The 20,045-nt window shown below is 38.7% G+C and overlaps 1 protein-coding gene across 2 annotated transcripts; it reads left to right on the top strand.

Moving 5' to 3' along the window:
* Positions 1 to 769: 769 nt before the first annotated feature.
* UBA2 (ubiquitin like modifier activating enzyme 2) lies at positions 770 to 17,906 on the top strand. 2 transcript variants are annotated; one of them, XM_031614908.2, is made up of 17 exons: positions 770 to 1,032; positions 4,456 to 4,539; positions 4,806 to 4,876; positions 6,051 to 6,115; positions 6,595 to 6,695; positions 6,853 to 6,974; positions 7,481 to 7,548; positions 9,830 to 9,951; positions 10,774 to 10,873; positions 11,417 to 11,577; positions 12,436 to 12,529; positions 12,621 to 12,733; positions 13,207 to 13,362; positions 13,957 to 14,053; positions 14,637 to 14,742; positions 15,476 to 15,612; positions 16,995 to 17,906. In XM_031614908.2, the coding sequence occupies exons 1-17, from the start codon at positions 889 to 891 to the stop codon at positions 17,171 to 17,173; spliced, it is 1,920 nt and encodes a 639-aa protein (XP_031470768.1). In that variant the 5' UTR covers positions 770 to 888; the 3' UTR covers positions 17,174 to 17,906. The 2 variants fall into 2 exon arrangements, with proteins under 2 accessions (XP_031470768.1, XP_090005466.1); XM_090149340.1 differs by lacking the exons at positions 770 to 1,032; positions 4,806 to 4,876 and adding an exon at positions 1,167 to 1,479.
* The last annotated feature ends 2,139 nt before the right edge of the window (positions 17,907 to 20,045 follow it).

Genomic DNA, 20,045 nt, shown 5'->3' with positions numbered 1-20,045 from the left:
AAACAAATTACTTCATTTGCATTGGTGGTAGACTGGAAATTCAGTGGACAGTGGCTGAGACGGCCTTGCAGTCTTCTGGCAGTGAGGATTTTCTGTATGCTTTTACAGTGAAGGATGTTACATTTGCTTGACTAGATGAGTTCTGATGGAGATCACATTGCAACGAGTGGAGAAAAGGTGACAGTTTTTGCTAGCACTCCTGTTCTTGCAGTTTTAATGGAGTCTTAATGGAGGAGTAATTTAAGTAAGCATCCCTAAAGATTTTTGCTCAGGCTTAATGTCACAGTACAAATCAATCTGCTGGAAGTGTTTTGGTTGGGTGTTTGTTTTTTTTTGGGGCGGCTGATGAAATGTTGTTTGCAAAACAGTTTTTCAGAGATAAATTATAGCTTCCCATGCCAGCTTTTAGAGCCGAGTTGGAGAATTTAGGTCAACCTATGTGAAGATCTCACTTCATACTTGTTAAAGCTTCCTGACTCTCCCTGGGCACGAGGCTGACGCGTTTCCCAGCTGCAGCCAGGAGCCGGGTGCCTTTTTTGTGGGTGCCGCGGCCAGACGGGGCGGACCTTCTGCGAGGCCCCGCGTGTCCAGACCGCGGTGCCGCCTCGCGTCGCTCCGGGCTCCCGTTGGCGCTCCGCCCGGGGAATGGCGGGCGCGAGGCTCGAACCGCCGGTCTCCCGGCTCTCCCGAGCTGCGCCGCCCGCTGCCGCCTACCTGCGCCGCCCGCCGCGGCAGGCCGCGGCCCTCCAGGCCGCCAGGGGGCGCTGCGGGACGGGCGGGCGGCCGCCGCTTTCATCTCGCGCGGGCTCGCTGTCCGGAGCGCGGCCCAGCTGAGGAGAGTCGCGCGGCGCCGCTCTTTCCGCCCGTCGCCGTTTTTCGCCCGCCGTCATGTCCGCGCCCGCGTCCGGCCCCCTGGGCAGCGAGCTGGCGGAGGCCGTGGCCCAAGCGCGGCTCTTGGTGGTGGGGGCCGGAGGCATCGGCTGCGAGCTCCTCAAGGACCTGGTGCTCACCGGCTTCAGCAACATCGACGTGGTGCGGGCCGCGGCCGGGCCGGGTGCGGGGTCGGCGGCGCGAGGAGGGCCGCGGTGGCGGGGGCGGGCGGGGGCCGGGGCCGGGGCCAGGCCGGGCGGGCGGGGTCGGGGGCGCCCCGCGGCGGGCGGCGGCGCTGCGTGCGGCGCTGCCCCTCCCCGCCCGCATTGTCTGCATGTTTTCAAACTGCTGCGCGCCCGCCGAAGCGGCCGGGCCTCGCGCCGCCGGGGGCCGGGCTCCGCACAAAGGGACGCGGCCCGAGCCGCCTCGGCCCCGAGCCCGCCTTCCTCGGCGGAGCGAGCGCCGGGGCGGCCGAACGGCCCTCTTCGCCGCGGAGCTCGGACCGCCCCGCCCTCCCGGCCGCCGCTCGGCGGAGGAGCGGCCGCGCCTCTCCCGGGGCCGGAGGTGCGGGCCGGGAAGCGGCGATGCGCTGCCCCTGCGGCTTAACGGGTGCGGAGCTTAGCGGGCTGGCGCTGGATGGAGCCGTGCTTTTAGCGCTGAGCTGTAAAACCGCCGTGCTGTGAGAGCTTCCCGCGCGCCGGTGCTTTCGCTTTTGCTTCCTGAAGCTCTGCGAGCGTAGGAAGGGCGGAACTCAGCTGAGGGTGGCGCGGGACGCGGGACGGAGAGAAATGGCCCGGCCTCGTGCCCTTATTCGGTGCTCAGGGAAGCTGAGAGAACTGCGCTCAGAACTTCACGTTAAGAGGCCGTGGGAGTGCAGATTCAGGGCTGTTCTGCTATCTGTGTTTTAGCTCATCGGTGCTTTGCCGGGAGCCTCTTCTGAGCGGTTCCTATGACACGTGAGGAGTTTGTCCCTGCATTCAGACCTGTTGAGCGGAGCTTATCGGAAGCAGCTTCTCTTAGCACTGCCAGCCGGTAGCAGAGCCCAGCTGCCTCTCGTTTGTACAGCTCAGGCTTTGCACTGAAATGGGTCTGTAGGGTGTGCTGAAGTGTAATTCCAGATTGTCCTTTTGATTTGAGTCTGCCAGTGGGAGCCTACCAAATTTCAGCACGGTATGAGTGAAACGAACACAAGAACGGAAACATGATTTCTGTGCTGTTTTCTGTGCCCCCTTTTTTCTTTTTACCTTATTCTGCCACTTGTGTGCTCCCGCAGTCCCCTAACATACAGTTTAGTATCTCCTGGTTTTCCAGTTAGTCGTTAAGCATAGATCCCATAGGAGCAAGCTTGTTGTTCCCTTTAGTTAGATCTTCTTCTGATTGTCTGTGGAGTCTGCCTCGATTGGATTCCATTACCTTAAGTATGTGTTGGATCAGAGCCATCCTCATTTAAAAATATTACTCTCATGTAATGGAGTAGCATTTTGATAGCATATGGAATGAATGGGCAGAAGACAAGGTGAGAGCAGGAACAGAATTGTGCAAACAGGCAATTTGATGTCAGTTGAAAAAAACTGCTTGTCATTGTCCGTGGTATTATTGGGGATTTCCTTTGATTATTACAGGTCAATGAACTCAAATGTCTGAGAATACTTGTTTGTATAAGTAAACTGTGGGGTTATTTATTTATTTATTTATCCCAGCATTAATCCTAAAAAAGAAAAACAGTTTTGAACGGGAGCACTTCAGAAACACGAAGCTTAACTAAGTATACTTTATTGAAAGTAGAACAAAATTAAATGTCAAAATACAAACCTGTATTCAGAACACAAAAAGTTTATTCTTAGGAAGTTCCTTTCCTTCTGACTTTCAAAAATGAGAGCAGTGTAAAGTTGCTTTAGCTTGAGGACTGTCAAATTCGGATCATTCTCAGCTGAATTGTAGCTTTGGTTGGAGTCCAGTGGTGTCAAGTAGTCTCTTTGGAGAAAAATTTCCATTACCATTTCTGTCTTGGCAGTACTGTTTGAGATCAGTTTTCATTTGCAACTTATGTCAGTTACAGTCTCCAGTTAAAGGGCTGAAGGCTTTCTAGGCAGTTGGACATCAACAGATGAATGCACTCAGTTTCTCTCGAAGTTCCCGACCTTCACGGCTTTGGTCTAAGCGGGTTGTGTGGCTGTTGTCTGGGAAGGGAGGTGGAAGTGTGTTTTTGGGCAGATATCCCTTTTGATGAAGGTTACAAGAACACGAGTGGTTGGGGGCACAATGGGTAATACAGATTGACAACTTCTACCTCCTCATACCTTTCTGAAACAGCTTATATTTTGTGTGCTCAGTACCCACAGGTGCTTTTATGCAGCATTTAACTAAAACTCTTCACTAGAAGAGTGTTCAGCACATTAAATTTTAATCCTTAAATTAAACACTTAATTAAATATTTAAATAAATACTTCCTTCAGATAACATCAAGTTGAAACTTTGATCTTGTATGCAGAGAGTCCTTCATGGGAAATGCGTGATGTACTTTTACATTTATTCAAATTCGGCTCATAAAATTAAAAGCAAATGAGAGCACCTCCAGTAGCTGGTGTGTAACCTGAGCACTGAGCAGTGCCCTCCACAGAGCTGAAAGTGTTCTGTGCTGAGTACGACAGCGTTAGCAGTGGGAGTTTGGGGGGTACTGCAGGATCAGGAGAGCTGTCATCTCACCCTCCCTGCTCCTGTTTAAGCACAACAGGGACACAAGCAGGCCTAACTGAGTGTAAGTGACGAGTGGTGACAGCACAGGTAGGAATCAGTCCTCTCACTGTTGGATGTAAATCTGAGTTCCTGTGGGGCAAATACGTTCTTGTGTGTGCATCAATAATTAGAACCATGGCTCTTAGGGGAATTAAAGTTATGGCATACTTTCAGGTCATGCAGCGTGAATATTTTGTGGTGTATGTTTTTAAACATCTTGATCACATGATTCAATTTATTTTCTTTTCTAGGTGAATTTTATATTTTTTCATATGCCCTTGCCTGGTGGCAGGCCGTAAAAGCTTGCCCTGCACTGTATGCATGAAGTGACAGTGCAGTCTCATGTCCTCCCAGCCACATTCACATGAAGCTGCATGCTCCCATTGGTTTACAGGTTGGCCTTCCTGGCCTTGGGGAAGCACATGCAGGGGCCTTTCTACATGGTGCCACTGAGTCCTGTGGCATTTCCTCTGGTGTCTGCTGTGCTCCTAATGCTTTCTCACTAAAATCTTCATTCAGCACAAGATAGAAGAGTCAGCTATTGAATTCCATCGAATGTTCTGCCTATGCATCTCAAAACTGATGTACATTTTTAGTGGGGACTCTTCAAAGAAGTTTGTTGTCATATAGCTCTCAGTATTTGAGGTGTGATTCCACTGTTAATAAACGTTTAAATGAAGATCATTTGTCCCTGAAGATCATGGTGCTTCTACAGTTGTGCAAATGTAATATGAGTACGGAGGTCCAAAAAGCAGTCTGTACAGCTCTTGTGATTTAGTTAATCACATTTGATGGCTTGGTTCCTTTTATTTCTGCAGAAGTGAAATGGCTCTTTTTGTGTGTTTGTAGATTGATTTGGATACTATTGATGTCAGCAATCTCAACAGGCAGTTTTTGTTTCAAAAGAAACATGTTGGAAGATCAAAAGCGCAGGTGAGGAAAAAGTCAAAGCTCACGTTTTACTCATTTGGTGTTATTTTGTGGACATTGTTAGAAACCTGTCACAGTTTTGTTGATGCTGCTGAGAGGTAAGTGGTGGTTGGTTGCTTGTGGCTGTCTGCCAAGTTTCATTTAAAAGTATTAAAATCTCTAAGGTAGTCAATTTACTCAGTACTCAACTGGTACTGAGTCTCTTTAGAAAGAAGGAAGAAATAATAAGTGTTGTTTTTGTTTTTGTTTTGTTTTGTTTTTATTTCTAGGTTGCCAAGGAAAGCGTGTTACAGTTTTATCCAGAAGCTAATATTATAGCTTACCATGATAGCATCATGAAGTATGTTTGTTTTTAAGCTCTAATTACGTGTTCTGATTTGCAAGTACTGTTATTTAAATGCTGCAGTGGTGTGCTTTAAGGTACTTCCCAAACCTTCCGCAATAAGGTAGCTGTAAATATGAGACTGCATTGCACTGAGTGGGAGTGTGGATTTTGCATGAATTTTATTAAATTCTGGTAGCTGTAGTTATTTGCTTATCTCTCATTCTCACTTTATTAGCAATGTTACTACTTGAGATTCTACGCTGTACGATTTCTTGATGTCATGAGTGATAATTAGAGGAAAATAAGTGTGAATGTCGAGTACTTGATTAAAAAAAAATTAAAAAACAGCCAAAACCTTTGTCATGCATAGGGCATAGAATCATGGAATGGTTGTTGAAAGGCAGGTGTAAATATTGCTCAGTTACCAAGCTGTTAAAATCTAGTCTTTATGGTCCATAACAGTGAAGTCAGTAAAGTGCAAGATCATGTAGCTTTTCATTAGCTATTTCCCAGCTATTAATGTGCATTTGTCCAGTTTTTACAAAAGGTCACATTCTCAATTAATATTAAGGTTTCAGCTCTGATGTTGCGATCAGCCACTGAAGCATTTGCTCATTGCATCCTCCTCCTAAAACTATAAAACCATTAATCCTGTTTACTTGCTTCTCTGTCATCTTTGCTGCTGCCTTATTTAAGTCAGAAAAATGCAATGTGAAGATGCTAAGGTGTCAGGATTTTCAGGTCCCTCATCTTGGCTTCTAAGGGTATGCAGGCACAATCAAAACCAATTGAGCTTTCCCACTGTAATGAGATATCAGCAGTCTGATGAGCTGTGATAATTACAGTGTGCACATCTTACCCTCAGCTGGTAGTTTTTAAGGTCAATTATCAAAGATCATCCAATTTACTCTTTAGGTCAGAGCAGTGTAAACACTTTTTTGCCTGCCTGTTTCATTGGTCAAAGTGGCAGTGATTGGAATAGCATCCTTCCAGTGACAGAACAGTCATGCTTCTACCCAGTTTTAAAGTGGGCTGAAGACAAATGGGTTGCTTAAAGTCTGAGTAAATCTATAGTGTATGTAATCCATATGAACATCAGTCTGCCCTTTCTGTGTGTGTTGTTTCTGTTGTGGCATAATAACCAACAACTTTGATGTACCATTTTGAATATTGTTTTTCTTTTCTGTAGCCCTGACTATAACGTAGAGTTCTTCCGCCAGTTTACGTTGGTTATGAATGCTCTGGATAACAGAGGTGAAGTTTTCATTATGATTTTGTATTGAAGGTGAAAGTGCTGTTGCTTGTTCATGGGAACAGAACTCTAATATGTTCTACTACTAGTTCTTGATCAGTGTCAGTTAAATAAGTATCCTCTTAACCCAGCTGTAGTTTAACTAATGCTTTTGAGCACTGTTAAAACGTTGAGAGCATAGTCAGAGCTGTTCCAGGTGCTTTGAAGGTAAACAAGTCTGCTGTGTTACTGCTTTGTGGAAACTGATTCATATTTTGTCACATAAGTAAACACATAACTCTATTAAATTGTCTGCTGTATTTGATAGCATCAGTATATTTTGTATCAGTTGGACAGTGGGCTTTGTGAAAGAGGCATAATGCTATCTATAGTGAAATAAGGCAAATTCAGGACAAATGTGTGGTAGGAATCTAGCTTGTGTTTGTAGAAGTCAAACTTATTTCGACTTACTCAAATTCCTGTAAAACCTCTTGCTTTGCAGCTGCCCGTAACCATGTGAACAGGATGTGTCTGGCTGCTGATGTTCCTCTTATCGAGAGTGGAACTGCAGGCTACCTTGGTCAAGTAACAGTTATTAAGAAGGTCAGTTGTGTTCTACTCTTGTCACTTTAAGTTTGAATCATTGGCTATTTTAGACAACGGAGTTGGGTGCTGTGAGATGAAGTTACAGTTTGTTCATAGTAGCGTATTCTGTCGGTAGCCTCACGGTGTGACAAGAAACTATTTCACTTTTCACCAGGGAGTGACAGAGTGTTATGAATGTCATCCTAAACCAACTCAGAAGACTTTTCCAGGCTGCACAATCCGTAACACTCCATCAGAACCTATCCATTGCATTGTGTGGGCCAAGTATTTGTTTAAGTAAGTCTTTTTTTCCTTTTTTCTTTCAGAATGGAGACTGTGACTCACTCTCTTTGTGTAGGTTTCTAAAACTACAGATTGAGAAATTAAGGACACAATTTGAAAACTAATGTAGATAATAGCAAAAACCTCCAGTTCTTTGATGTTTTTTCTGTTTTTTAAAATACACAGCATGTCAATTAGTACTTAAGCCTTGTTCTGGAATCACAGAAAAAAGGGCAGAATGACTTTAAAACAGAGTAAGGTTTGCTGGGATCGTGGAGATAGATGAACTATTGAGGGAGTTCTATGCATCTCTTTTACTAAATTCATTTTTCTGTTGGATTTTCTGCACGGTCCATGTTAAGTCTGCATGTGATGAATTCCAACAATTTAAAATGCAATGGATGAAGTAGCACTCTGATAGCAAGAATTCTAAAGTGAGCATATGCCAGTTACCAAATATTTCAGTCTTCAATAAGATATGTTTAAAATCTAGTGTTGTGTTGTTCTTAATTGCTGTACAGTCAGTTGTTTGGAGAAGAAGATGCTGATCAAGAAGTCTCTCCTGACAGAGCTGATCCTGAAGCTGCCTGTAAGTGTGATATAGATTGTACTTACCCTCTTACTGAGACGTGTGAGAAATTGACTTCCTTCTGTCCATTTCTTAAAGTTATGGTTCAGCCCCATTTTCTTCTGAGAGGGTTCCACTTAAAGCGCTCATGAACAACATGAATTTAGGGTGTGCAAGCAGCAGGTTCCCTTTGTGTGCATCATACTTACTACTATGTATTAAAAGTTTGCAGTGATTTCAGTGTCATTGGCTTTTGTTTTGGTTTTGGATTTTGTTTGTTTGTTTGTTTTTAGGTTAACTTGATGCAGTGTATACTGAGAGCTTTGTCTGGCCAGCATGCAAAAAACACTCTTCAAAATGCCAATGTTTTGATAGTTTCAGTTGTCAGAATTGTAGCCCTGGTGGGCAGGTAAAATGTTAATGAAATGATTACTTCAGCTGTTGTAAAAACTTTTTCATACAGTGTGAGATAGGTCTCTGTCATTCATTAGTTGTCTTCAGTGAGAGTGTGGGTAGAGAAGCTGTGAAGAGCAGTCAATATGCTTCGTAATCATAAAGTTTCAGTTCATACACCCAGGTTTGTGATAAATGATTTAGATGAGTAAGTTTATATATATTCAGAGACTCCTATTCCCTCTGGAGCAAACTCTCTTCCCCATGTGCACGGAGAAGTGAAGTGAACTTGAAGTGAAAATTAAATATTGCTGGTCTTTGCAGGACAGCATATTTTCCTGCGTACTGAATTTGATGGAGTACTTCCTTCCCTGCAGGTGGGAGGCTTGCTTTCTGAACCAAAGACTGAAAACTGAGTGCTGTATGTAGTCACACTGCATTTTCCACTCCTGGCTGAGGGATTGCCGAGCTGGAAAACAGGGGTCAAGTCAGAATTCTTCTAGTTTGAGACACTTCCAAGTTCATCAGCATAGGAAAGATGCCCATTTTCTGTGATGTTTTTGTAGCTATTCTGCATTTTTTTTATATGGACGGTGCCTGTAGTCACTGCAATGGTGAATAAGCATCTTTACTGCTTCTCCTCTTGAATCCTTTTAAATGTTGAGTTTGGGAGAGGAAGCTTAAGAAGAGCCCCAGAATCTCTGAACATCAGATAATGTTCACGTAATGAATGATTCCTATGGGTCGTCCTTAATGAATGGCTGACTCTTAAGAGAGTGACACATAAACTCATCTACAGCAACAGCTGTGGGAGTGCTTGAAGGCAGCAAACATGCTGCTGCTAACTTGAAGAAAGATCCCAGGGCAATTACAGGGAGGACTGAGCTGTGGCCTCATCTCTGTAGTGATCAAACTGTCAGTTGCTCTACTGCTGCTAAGAATCAGGGGACCTTCTATGGTATGCTGAGGAAAAGTAAGGGAAAGGAAACCATATCATGTGTCTGTTAGGGTCCTTTGAAAGCATTGGCAAACCTGTGGACAGGCATATCTGCTTTACTCCATTATGAATCTGCAGTGGCACTCTTTTTGTAAGGAGACTGAAGAAGCTAAGATGTATTGCGGGGAAAAAGGATGAAGATCCTGAAGTACTTAAATGATAGAGATAAATGGTGATTAGAGGAGTCTCCCAGTGCTGTTCAGCAGATGTGAATAAACAGACTTCCTCAGAATAATAAAGATGATGGTTAAGGATTAAAAGTAGAAGAAAGCTTCACAATATAAAATGACTAGACAATGAAATGCTAGGTAGATTTTGGTGTGGATAAATAAAATGATTCATTGGAGAAGGGAAGGGAGAACATTCACAAATTTTCATATGAAATGATGATTTTCTGAGTTGATTTTCTTCTTTCAGTCAAGATTTTAATAGTTGTCTGAAAATATCAACTTGCTGCTTACTAGTAGCCAAGATAACAATCGCTGGAAGTGACTAGGTGAAAAAATGAAAATGAAAAGCACCTGTATGGATAGAATATTATCATATAGGGATGATCACAGGTAGGAAGCTGATAATCTGTCTTAAAGTTTAATGAGATTAAAACTGTTAAGCCAGGAAAAAAGACTACTAAAAGGAGATTGTTAGAGATTTATGAACTCACAACACAGTGAGAAGAAAAGAAATAGGGAACAATTGCTCATTGCTTCTGCTAGTAAAAGAATTTGAACTAGTGAACTGTAGTTGTAGAAATGAGCAGTCACAGTTCCACTGTCTAATTTAGCTTTTACTGGGAACAGTAAAGCCATTTTATGGTGCTTGAATAATTTTGATCATTGACACTATAGGAAATATTTGGATATGATTTCCTTTTTTTTCCTGTTAACTAATGTTTTGTTAATGCTTTATTTATAGGGGAGCCAGCAGAAGCAGAAGCCAGAGCACGAGCCTCAAATGAAGATGGTGAGATTAAACGTGTTTCAACTAAGGAGTGGGCTAAATCAACTGGATACGATCCAGTTAAGCTTTTTACCAAGGTACATTTTTTTTTTTACCCCCAATGCAATGTCTTTATTTAAAGTGTATGAGAAGTTTAAAAGTTTGGTCAAAATCCAGTTTGAACACTAAACATTGAGCATCAGTCATGCAATTGTATTATGACTTGATCAATTTGCTGTTGTGTTGGTCTTTTGCAACATGTGCTTCTCTTATGGCATTCTGTTTGTGTCTTTATGGACAATTTCAGCAGCTTGTCCATATTGTAGAGAAAAAAAACTCAGTTGAGTTGTTTTAATATGAGAAGGTAATCTCTTGAATTCTGTGGAAATTTCACCATGCCTTATAAGAACCAGTCTGAGGATCAGAAATATATAATTCATGCCCTGTATATAAACAGATGCTGGTGTAAGAAAACAAACTCTTAGGAGTTTTGCTTCTAAGTAGTTGCAAAAAGTGTTCATAGAGAGGAAATGAATATAGAATGTAGTCTTGATAGATAGTAGTAATTTTCTTAATGAGATTAATTGGCATATAGGTAACAGTATTGCAGGGGGTTAGTGTACAAATAGCTGTAGTGATGGCTTCATATGGACCCACTGTTTGGATGACCGTTTCTTGATTTTGGTGCCCCCCAAATTAATGAGAACTGTCTACTTTCTGCACAAAGCATTTAGAGTTTTTTATTATGGAGTTTGATTTTATATGTATTGTTTGAAATATCATCAAGAAGAAAAGCAAAAATTCATAAATCTAATGCTGTTTTTTTCAGTTTCAAAGGAGCTGAAAAAATAAAATATCTCTTTTTCTCTTTTTCCTCCTTTTTTTCTCTTTTTCTTTTTCTTTTTTTTAATGTTGCCTAGCTTTTCAAAGATGACATTAGATATTTGCTAACAATGGATAAGCTGTGGAGGAAAAGAAAGCCTCCAGTGCCACTGGATTGGGCTGAAGTACAAAATCAAGGTAATTGTTCTTTCTCCTGATACATACTTGTAAGTCACATTTCTTGTTTGTTAATGCAGCTCTGTGACATGTACGTTTTCTCACTTTGACAGTTGGTACTGATACTGAACACACTACTTCTTCATAAGTCCTGAAGATATTTTTTTCCTTTGTAGAAAACATTTTTTTCTAAAAACTGTTTTGGAATTCTTATTTTGAGTAATCAGTATTGGTTATGGAAAATTCCTATTTCACAGAATTACATGGCAGTGTATTCTAGGGGACCTTAGGGCACACATTGATACATTTTATCTAAAAGCTGAAAACCTGCATTTGTTTTAACTTGTGCACATCTGTTGATGCCCTTTTTCATTTTAAACTGATACAGTTTAAAATGAAGACTGAAAAAAAAAAATCTCAGGGCTGCTGTAGCTTAAGAATACTGTTCTTCAGTGCTTCAGAAAGCATTTAATTTTGTTAAATCAGCAAATTCTTAGCTCTTTGAGAGAATTTTTTTTTTTGAATTTATAAATATTCCTGGTATTATTTTTTTTTTTCCTGAAGAGAAAAATGTACCTGACCAACAAAATGAATCCTCCTCAGTTTTGAAAGATCAGCAGGTTCTCGATGTCAAGAGCTATGCACACTTATTCTCAAAGAGTGTTGAAACCCTGAGACTTCACCTGGCTGAGAAAGGTGATGGAGCAGAGCTTATATGGGATAAGGTTAGTTTACCTCATAGATAAGAAACTCTCATATTCTGTGTACTTAATACAAATGTTGGAGTCATTAAGTTTAATTACAATGTAGTGCTACTAAGGACAAAAATGGCTGACACATCACTAAAGGCACTTTCTGTAAGTAAACAAATACATACCTTAGATACTTCATGTGTCTTTGAATGTATGGATTAAGTATTGTGATGTAAAATAATTTACCAACTTTGAAAAGCACAAATTAAGAAGTAGGTGCCATATTTTCATTTTGAAAATATTTTAATAATGCCACTCCATTTCTTCTTTGCTGTAGCTTTCTCTGAAACATGTTCTTGTACAGTAGTTTGTAGCTAGAGTTGGACATAGTTAGCTCTGACAGTAGATATGAGGCATATTACAAGTTCTGCAGAAGAAAAACAAGAAGCAAGGAATTCTTCTTCAGTACCAGAGACAGTGTGATCTTCCTGTGGTCAGTTGTCACCTGACGTAAGAGAAAAATGTAGTGTGTCAGTAGGGGGGGGAGTGACGACCAAAATAGAAAAACAGTATTGCAACAGCTGATGAAAATACTTCTTGTTTGTAAAAAAACAGTGTTTGAAACCAAGCATAAAACACTGTGAGGCTTATTATTTAGACATTATTTTGAACATGAAAAGGCATTTTATTAATACACTAATGCAGTATTAAAATACTAAATACATTTTCTAAATGTGTTTTTAAAGTACTGCTGCTCTGTCTAAACATGCTATTTAAATGAAGAAGTATACATACTTTGAAATGGAATATTTTACAGACTTTTTTATGTTGCAAAGTTTTTCCAGTGTGTAATCTGATTTTTAAATGCACTTTCTGTTAACTTCTTGTCAGGATGACCCTTCTGCAATGGATTTTGTCACTTCTGCTGCAAACCTCAGGATGCATGTTTTCAGTATGAATATGAAGAGCAGATTTGATATCAAGTGTAAGAGTTAAAATATAATGCTTTACTTAATAACCTAAACTTCTGCATTTCATTTGTGTTAAAAATCCATGCACTCTTGCTTCTTTTGCAGCAATGGCAGGAAATATTATCCCAGCTATAGCTACTACTAATGCAATAATAGCTGGTCTGATAGTGTTGGAGGGTTTGAAGATTTTATCGGGAAAAATAGATCAGTGTAGAACGGTAAGTGGGAATAAGACACTTTTCTTTCTCGTTATTCATTATTTATTCAACTGTCATGTTTAACCTTCTTTTACTAGTGTGTAGTTTTACTCCGTATCACTTTTTGTTTCAGTAATTCTGAATGTGTTAGGAACATTCACCCACCACAGAAAGAAAAGTGGAAGTCTTGAGGATTGTGGAGTTTCATCTGATTTCATGAAAATTGGCTGCTGAATAAGAGAGAGAACCAGACTGACGTCACTTGAAACATACTATTTTCGTGTTACAGCTCTGTTTGGCAGTAGCTGGTTAATCAGCACAGGTGTCATTGTGGGTTGGCTGTAATACACACTTTCTCCTGTTTAGTAGGCATGTCAAAAAGGATTAGGGAACAAGACAACCTGGGATTCTTAAGAGAACAAATCTGTAGGGAAACAGATTTTATGAATGCTTTACTTACAGAATAACTTGTTTCATTCTTGTCTGTCTTCAAGATTTTTTTGAACAAGCAGCCAAATCCCAAAAAGAAGCTGTTGGTTCCTTGTGCTTTGGATCCACCAAATCCTAACTGTTACGTATGTGCAAGTAAGCCAGAAGTGACTGTGAGACTTAATGTACACAAAGTTACTGTGCTCACACTCCAGGACAAGGTAAATCTTGAATAGTAGCTATGGCCTCTGCTTTGATTCCAGTATTGTACATTATTAAAGATTTTGTTCAATATATTTTTACTGAATGTTAGCTTTGTCATATTTGCTCTGGTCTTTGTGTTTGACTCAAGTAAAAGAAAAGCTAGATTAGCCAGTATGCATCTTATTTGAATGTCCTTGTATATCTTGTGAAAGAATGTATTTTGACTTTTTTATTCATAACTAACTGGAAAAAAAATAAAAACATTTCATTTGAATAGTTCAGTAGCTGTATTACAGTTCTGTGGTAGCAACTGATTTCTAAAACTACCATTTTAAGAAAGAAGTATTTAAAAAATCAAATTAGCGCATCATCTGAAATTGTAAAGGTGAGATCACAGGTGTCATAGACATTATTTTTTTAGATCCTGAGATTTCAGGTAACAAAATGATAGGTTTTTTGTTTCTTTTTTTCATGAGAAAGGAAAAACAAAGTTTAGGTCTTTTAGCAAATGCTGGAACATGGGCCAGGATAGGAAAAACAGCATAATTCAAGGTTATTTGTCTTATGAACGTTATAAAAGCAGATATTGATTATATAATTGATCTTTCCAGATAGTGAAAGAAAAATTTGCTATGGTAGCACCGGATGTACAGATAGACGATGGAAAGGGAACTATTCTTATCTCTTCAGAAGAAGGAGAAACAGAAGGTATGTGTACTGAAGCTTTTTAGATAAAAGTAGATAAAAACTAGGAAGAAACTAAAATAGAAGGAATTGTAGTAAGTGGTTTAGTGCTCAGCCGAATAATTGAAGAGAATTGGATTTGCCGGGATGTAAGTGGCTTAAGAGTAGCTAGTGGGTGTTGTCTAGCTGTATGTACTGTTCTGCTTTCCCATATCAAGTGCTTTCACCTGGAGCATCAGGATTCCACTCAGGAATCAGGTATTCAGCTATAAAAATGCAGCAGTTATCTTCCCCTCTTGGTAGTCCTTTTCACTTTGTCATTTGTGTTATTTTCACATTCCTTGTAAGCCCTATTGCAGTACACATATTATCTCCAGAAGATGTTCCTAGATGTAATAATAGTTAAGTGAGCATGACACTTGAGACATAGATAAGTCAAAATCTGTAGTTTTAACTTCAGGTTTAAAAGTCAGCTTTTAGTTTCAATTCAGATTTAAGTATTAATGTTCAGTTTATAGGTTAAACTTCTGGAATACTTATTTTTAATAGTAAAAACCATCTTTACATAAATAACTGTACACACCACTGTGTTTCACTATTTTTCTAGCAAATAACCACAGGAAATTATCAGACTTTGGAATTCGAAATGGCACTCGACTACAAGCAGATGATTTCCTCCAGGATTATACTCTGTTAATCAATGTGCTTCATAGGTAAGAATTCTGAAATAATTATTTTTGTGTATGCGTATAGAATAATTCCACAGGGAGTTTCCAGTTAGGAATTTTAAATTTGTGAATAAAGCTAAAACATTTAGTTGCTTATATAATGAAATTAAATATTTTTTAAAAAATAAATGGATATACTTCAGTGCGTTACATTCTTAATTTCTATTTTATTACAAAAGTAATTAGTAAGATTTTATCTGAACAGTTTGCTCATTAAGTAACATAAAAATCGTGCAAAGCTAAATTTGCTTTTAGAGCAGCTAAAAGGTGAGAAACAGCTGCGTAAAAACAGCTAAAGACCCGCTGAAGTAGTAATTCATCTATCTGTGTTCAGATATGGTAATGCAAAGGGAAGTCACTTTGAAATAATCGGTGTGTGCATTTAACTTTGGGTAAGTAATACACTTATTATATAGAGTAAATCAACACACTGCAATTTCAGTGCAAATAAAAATGTGAGATTGAGGAAGAAAAGTGATCTAGGGTGATGATTTCCTTTCTTTCTTAAGCATTTTATGGCATGGCATTGGCAGGGGAACAGATTCATGAACAGACAAAGCACAAATTATAGAGGAGGGATGAACAGATTTTCCTTCTTTTAAGCATATTTTCCTTACCTTGTACCAGTTGGAGGGACTCTGATAATTTCAATGATATATTTTGTTTGTGGGAAAGGCAATGTTTTCGTTGTTCAAAACTGTATATGTTTTTTCTGCAGTGAAGACCTAGAAAAAGATGTAGAATTTGAAGTTGTGGGTGACACCCCTGAAAAAGTTGGCCCTAAACCATCAGAACCAACAGCCAAAAACATTACCAATGGTAGCGATGACGGAGCACAACCTTCAACATCAACAGGTAAATAGCAGTCAGTATTAAAGAAAGTGAAATAGTCTTTCAGTTCAATTAAAATAATTTAATTTTATGAATTAACTTTACCAATATGAAGTGAAAGACACTCGAGTTGCCCCTGCATAAATATAATATTAAATAGTAGAAATGCATAGACTGTTTCAAAGGTTTATAGTAAATACAACTTACTATATTATTTAACTTGGAGGTGCTTGAGGGAGGTTGTCAACTGAAACACGTCATTTGCATGGTGATTCAAATAAAGTTAAATCCATTCTATCTCATGGTCACCCTATTGTGTGACAGAAAAGAATCAAGTTTGTTGCTTTTTCCCTACAGATTAAAAATTACTTTGTGGATCTCTTTGATCACATTTTATTCTCTTAATTTAAGAAGATGTCTTTTTAAATCTGCTTAAAAATAATTATTTTTCACCTGCTGAGTAAGGCATGGCAAAAAAAAAAAAAAAAAAAAAAGTATTTGCTACCTAAAAAGTAGCACCATGACTTTTTTAATACAGGGTATTCTTTTGAATATGCCCAGAATAGCTGAACTCAAATACAACATGTGTAGGCAGTAAAATCTAATGTACTGGAAACATTGTAGTGTTTTAGGATGGAGCTACAGATATCACTAAGCTTTTGGATAATGTTCATTTACTTGTCAGAGTCCTATTTAAGACAGACAGAGAAGTGTGTAGTCAGTTGCATCTTGTGTTTTGTTTCATGAAAGATGAAATGTTATGAGTACTGATAAAGGTTCAAATTAAGTACAAAACAACCCCTCTGCCCCAGATAGCATTAGAAACTAGCATGAAATTAATTTTTAAGATGAGTTTCTTCTTGAAGTCCACCAGATGTCTGGAAGTTCATGTTTGGTTCTAGTTTCCCTTCTTTACGCTGTCCATTGTTACCCGTTAGCTCTTTCAAGTTTCCCACTCCACCCTCTCTGTACATGTTTTTCCTCTCGTAGAGCATGGTTCCTAGTGGAGAATGTTATTGAATGCACTAGCCAGAGGTGAGGCTGGACTACAGCTTTGTGTTTGTTTAAAGGTTCTTAAGGACTCTAGCAGATAGCATGCAATTCTTCTACTTCATACATGCAAAAAATAGTGCTAATGCATTTGCATTAGCTAGTGTGGGAATTCCTAAAAATATGGGAATATTTGAGTTATTGAAATGTTTTCCATACCTCTAATGAAAAGGGAATAACCATGTGAAAAGCATATTTCACGGGTTTTGGAGAAATTCAAAAGATTCTTGCTGCTTGTTGATAGAGATTATGGATAAAGAACGATCCGAGATGTATTTGTTACATTAGGGGCATCCTGTTTTGAGAGCAGACTGTCCTTACAGTACCCATTAGAATTAAAAATATGTATTTTGCAGCTCCAGATCAAGATGATCTATTTATTATTGATTCTGAAGATGAAGGCCATTCAAGTAATGCTGATGATACAGAAAATAAGAGCCGCAAGAGAAAACTAGAAGATAAAGAGTGCATCAGTACAAAGCGAGTGCGTATGGAGCAGACAGAAGAGCAAGATGAAATTATAGCTTTAGACTGAACACGCAGATGTTGTTTGACAAAATGATTGAGTTAATGTAATGCAGCAACAGCATATTATTTGGGGATGTGAAAAATGTCCAGAACTAGACTAATTGTAAGGCTTTTGTTCTGAGGAAATACCAAACCATTGGCTTAAATAATTTTTGTCTGTTTCTCTTGATGATAAAGCTGTCATCTCAATAGAGTCTTCTAGAAGTTTTTCCATATTGAATTCCATATATTAAATGTAGTAGAAACATAGTTTTTAAATACTTGCAGATAAGTATTTACTTAAACAGTCATGAAAAAAAGCATGTTATTTTTGTGTAAATACCTTATAAGTATAATTCAGTAGGACAAAAAAAAACTACTCTGGTTTAGTAAAGGGTCATCACTTGATGCCTAGATTTGTAAGTACCTAAATTTTTTCTTTTGCTTGAAGAAAAGTATTTTTAGTCTAGTCCTAAACATTTTTCATACTCTGAACAAGGAGAGAATTCACTAAAGGAAATTAGTGCCATGTTTTAACAGTGTTCTTAAACTTTAACTGGCACTGTGTACATTACTGTAAAACTGTTAATTTACTCAAGTTTTTCAGCTCGTACTGCCTGGTATGTCAATGTAAGAAGCAAATTTTTTGTGTATTGTTACAGTTTCTGGTTATTTATATTTGATGTTTTGTAAACTCAGATATTACTACTATACTGTACATCTGACGGACCAAATAAATGACATCTGAAGTACTTGCTATATATGCTTGCACAGTCCAAGTGTATGCTGATTTATGGGATTTTAAAATGTATAGCCTTCAAAAATTACTGTACTATTTTCATTTTTCTAAACATAACCTAGTAGTACAGAACTTAAGCTTCACTTGTTTGAGGTGAAAGGGGAATTTTTTTAATAAAACCTTTGTGAATGTTTTTTTTTCCCTTGGACACTTATTGGCTTTTTCAGTTGGAGCACTTGCATCACCACACGCATGCTTGCAACACCTCATGCCTTCAGAAAGAGAAAGCACTGGGCTTTTATGTGCTATACTTTGTGCTTATGGCAAAAGTGCAGTGTTTAGGAACAGTGTCTTAAAGTCTGCTGCATTTGTTGACATGTTTTAGTAGCTCTCTGTACTATCAGCGTTGATTCTTAAAACATAGTAATCTGCCATTTCTGTCACTGCACTGAAATTTCTTGCTAGCTTTGTGTTAATGAACCAGAACAGCTTATATTCATAGATAAGTACTCAGCAGCAGCCTTACGAAGTAGAGAAATAGAGTGGACAGGATTTATTTTGTTGCAGTTAATAAACTGACTGCATTTTTAACAAGATGTTAACCATGTAATGAATGTAAAAACCAAACATGGCACTTGTTAGTTTCTGCATCCGATTCTGTCTAATAGAAGACCAGGTTCTCATCCATATTGAATTGCCAGTGCAGTATAAAACTATAATGCAATGCAATTAATGTTTTTTCTCTACTTTTAGGAAGTAATAGTCACACATAACAGCTTGTTTGAAGACATAATACTCGAAAATGAAATTAAACCTTTGAGTTAGTTGCTTCTTGGCCAGCATCAGTGAAGACTGAGAGGTAAAGATGTAAATAAGAGAGAAACAATTTTCAGCACTATAATGGGAAGCTTTTATAGTTCTCACTATAAACAGTTAAAGTACTAGAATTTAATGTCTGATATTTTCCAATAACAAAGATCAGCATCTTCTCTTTTAGCTTCACTAAAAATAAAATTATTGGTTTATTAAATAAGTTGTCAAATGGCTTGTTATCTGTGTAATAGGATGTGATTCTCACTGTGGCGTGACAAAGCTGTATGTAAGCTGCTGGCATCATAATGTGTGAAGAAGTGGTCTTACTGCAGGATGAGTTTTAGAGAAGTACTGAAAAACTTAAGATATGCATCATTGTGTGATTTGCAGCATAAAAGGTAATATAGCATTTAACTGTATAAGCAATTACAAGTTGACATATTTAGGAGATATGTTTGTACTGCTTTTCTTTGGGATTAAGTAGTTATATAGCAAAAAAAGGCTCTCCTTCCTGTAAAATAATCTAAAGTGAATTAATTCTTCAGTATAGTTTTTCTGTATACCAGCAGCTTCTGTAAACATGACAGGATGTTCATACAGTCTTTGTTCTCTTGGGTTCTTGTTAAGTTTGGTAATACTGAATGAATCAGTAAAAATGCAGAATGATTCTATGCTGGATGAAAACGGCTCTTCAGAACTGATGGATGTATGAGCATCCTTAAGTGGCTACTGGCCACTAACACTGTAATGGTGTAGAAGGTTCCAAACCAAACTTGCTCTTGCAAAAGCAAATTATACATTGTATAATATATAAATGTATAAACAAATTGTACATTGATGCATTACTAAGCTTTTAGGTTTTTGTTCTTAACAAGCAGCTTTTCAACAGTTTGTTAAAGCCCTCACAGCAGTAGTATTAATATTGGAGGAAATACAGCAACATTCGAAGTTAGAATGAATGAAATATTCCCTAGTTCCTTAGCTTTGCAACCTTGATGCAAGCTCTGTCTCCATTAAGGGTTTCTGAGCCAGGCTCATTAAATCAAATTGCTATTTGCGGTGATACAAAGCGGCCTTTCTGACATGCAGCTTTTTTTCTAATTGTTTGCTTATAATGATGCTAATTTCTGTGAGACAAGTAATCCTTTCTGGCTGGTTTTCGTATTAATTCGTTCTTAATGCTTGTATTTTTTATCTGTGTGGTGAACTTGAGTGCCGTATATAAAAAGAACGAGACAAACTAATATTTTAGTGTAGTTGATTGCAGCTGTGAGTGTATCTAATATCTGCCTTTGTATGCTATTAGTTCAATATCGTTGTTGTCTACTGGAGCACAGAAAGGAGTATT

Source organism: Phasianus colchicus, chromosome 13, assembly GCF_987193195.1.
Source record: "Phasianus colchicus chromosome 13, bPhaCol1.hap1.1, whole genome shotgun sequence".
Classification (NCBI taxonomy): Eukaryota; Metazoa; Chordata; class Aves; order Galliformes; family Phasianidae; genus Phasianus; species Phasianus colchicus.
The sequence above is the reverse complement of the archived record's forward strand: the minus strand, read 5'-3'. Positions and strand labels throughout refer to the sequence as shown.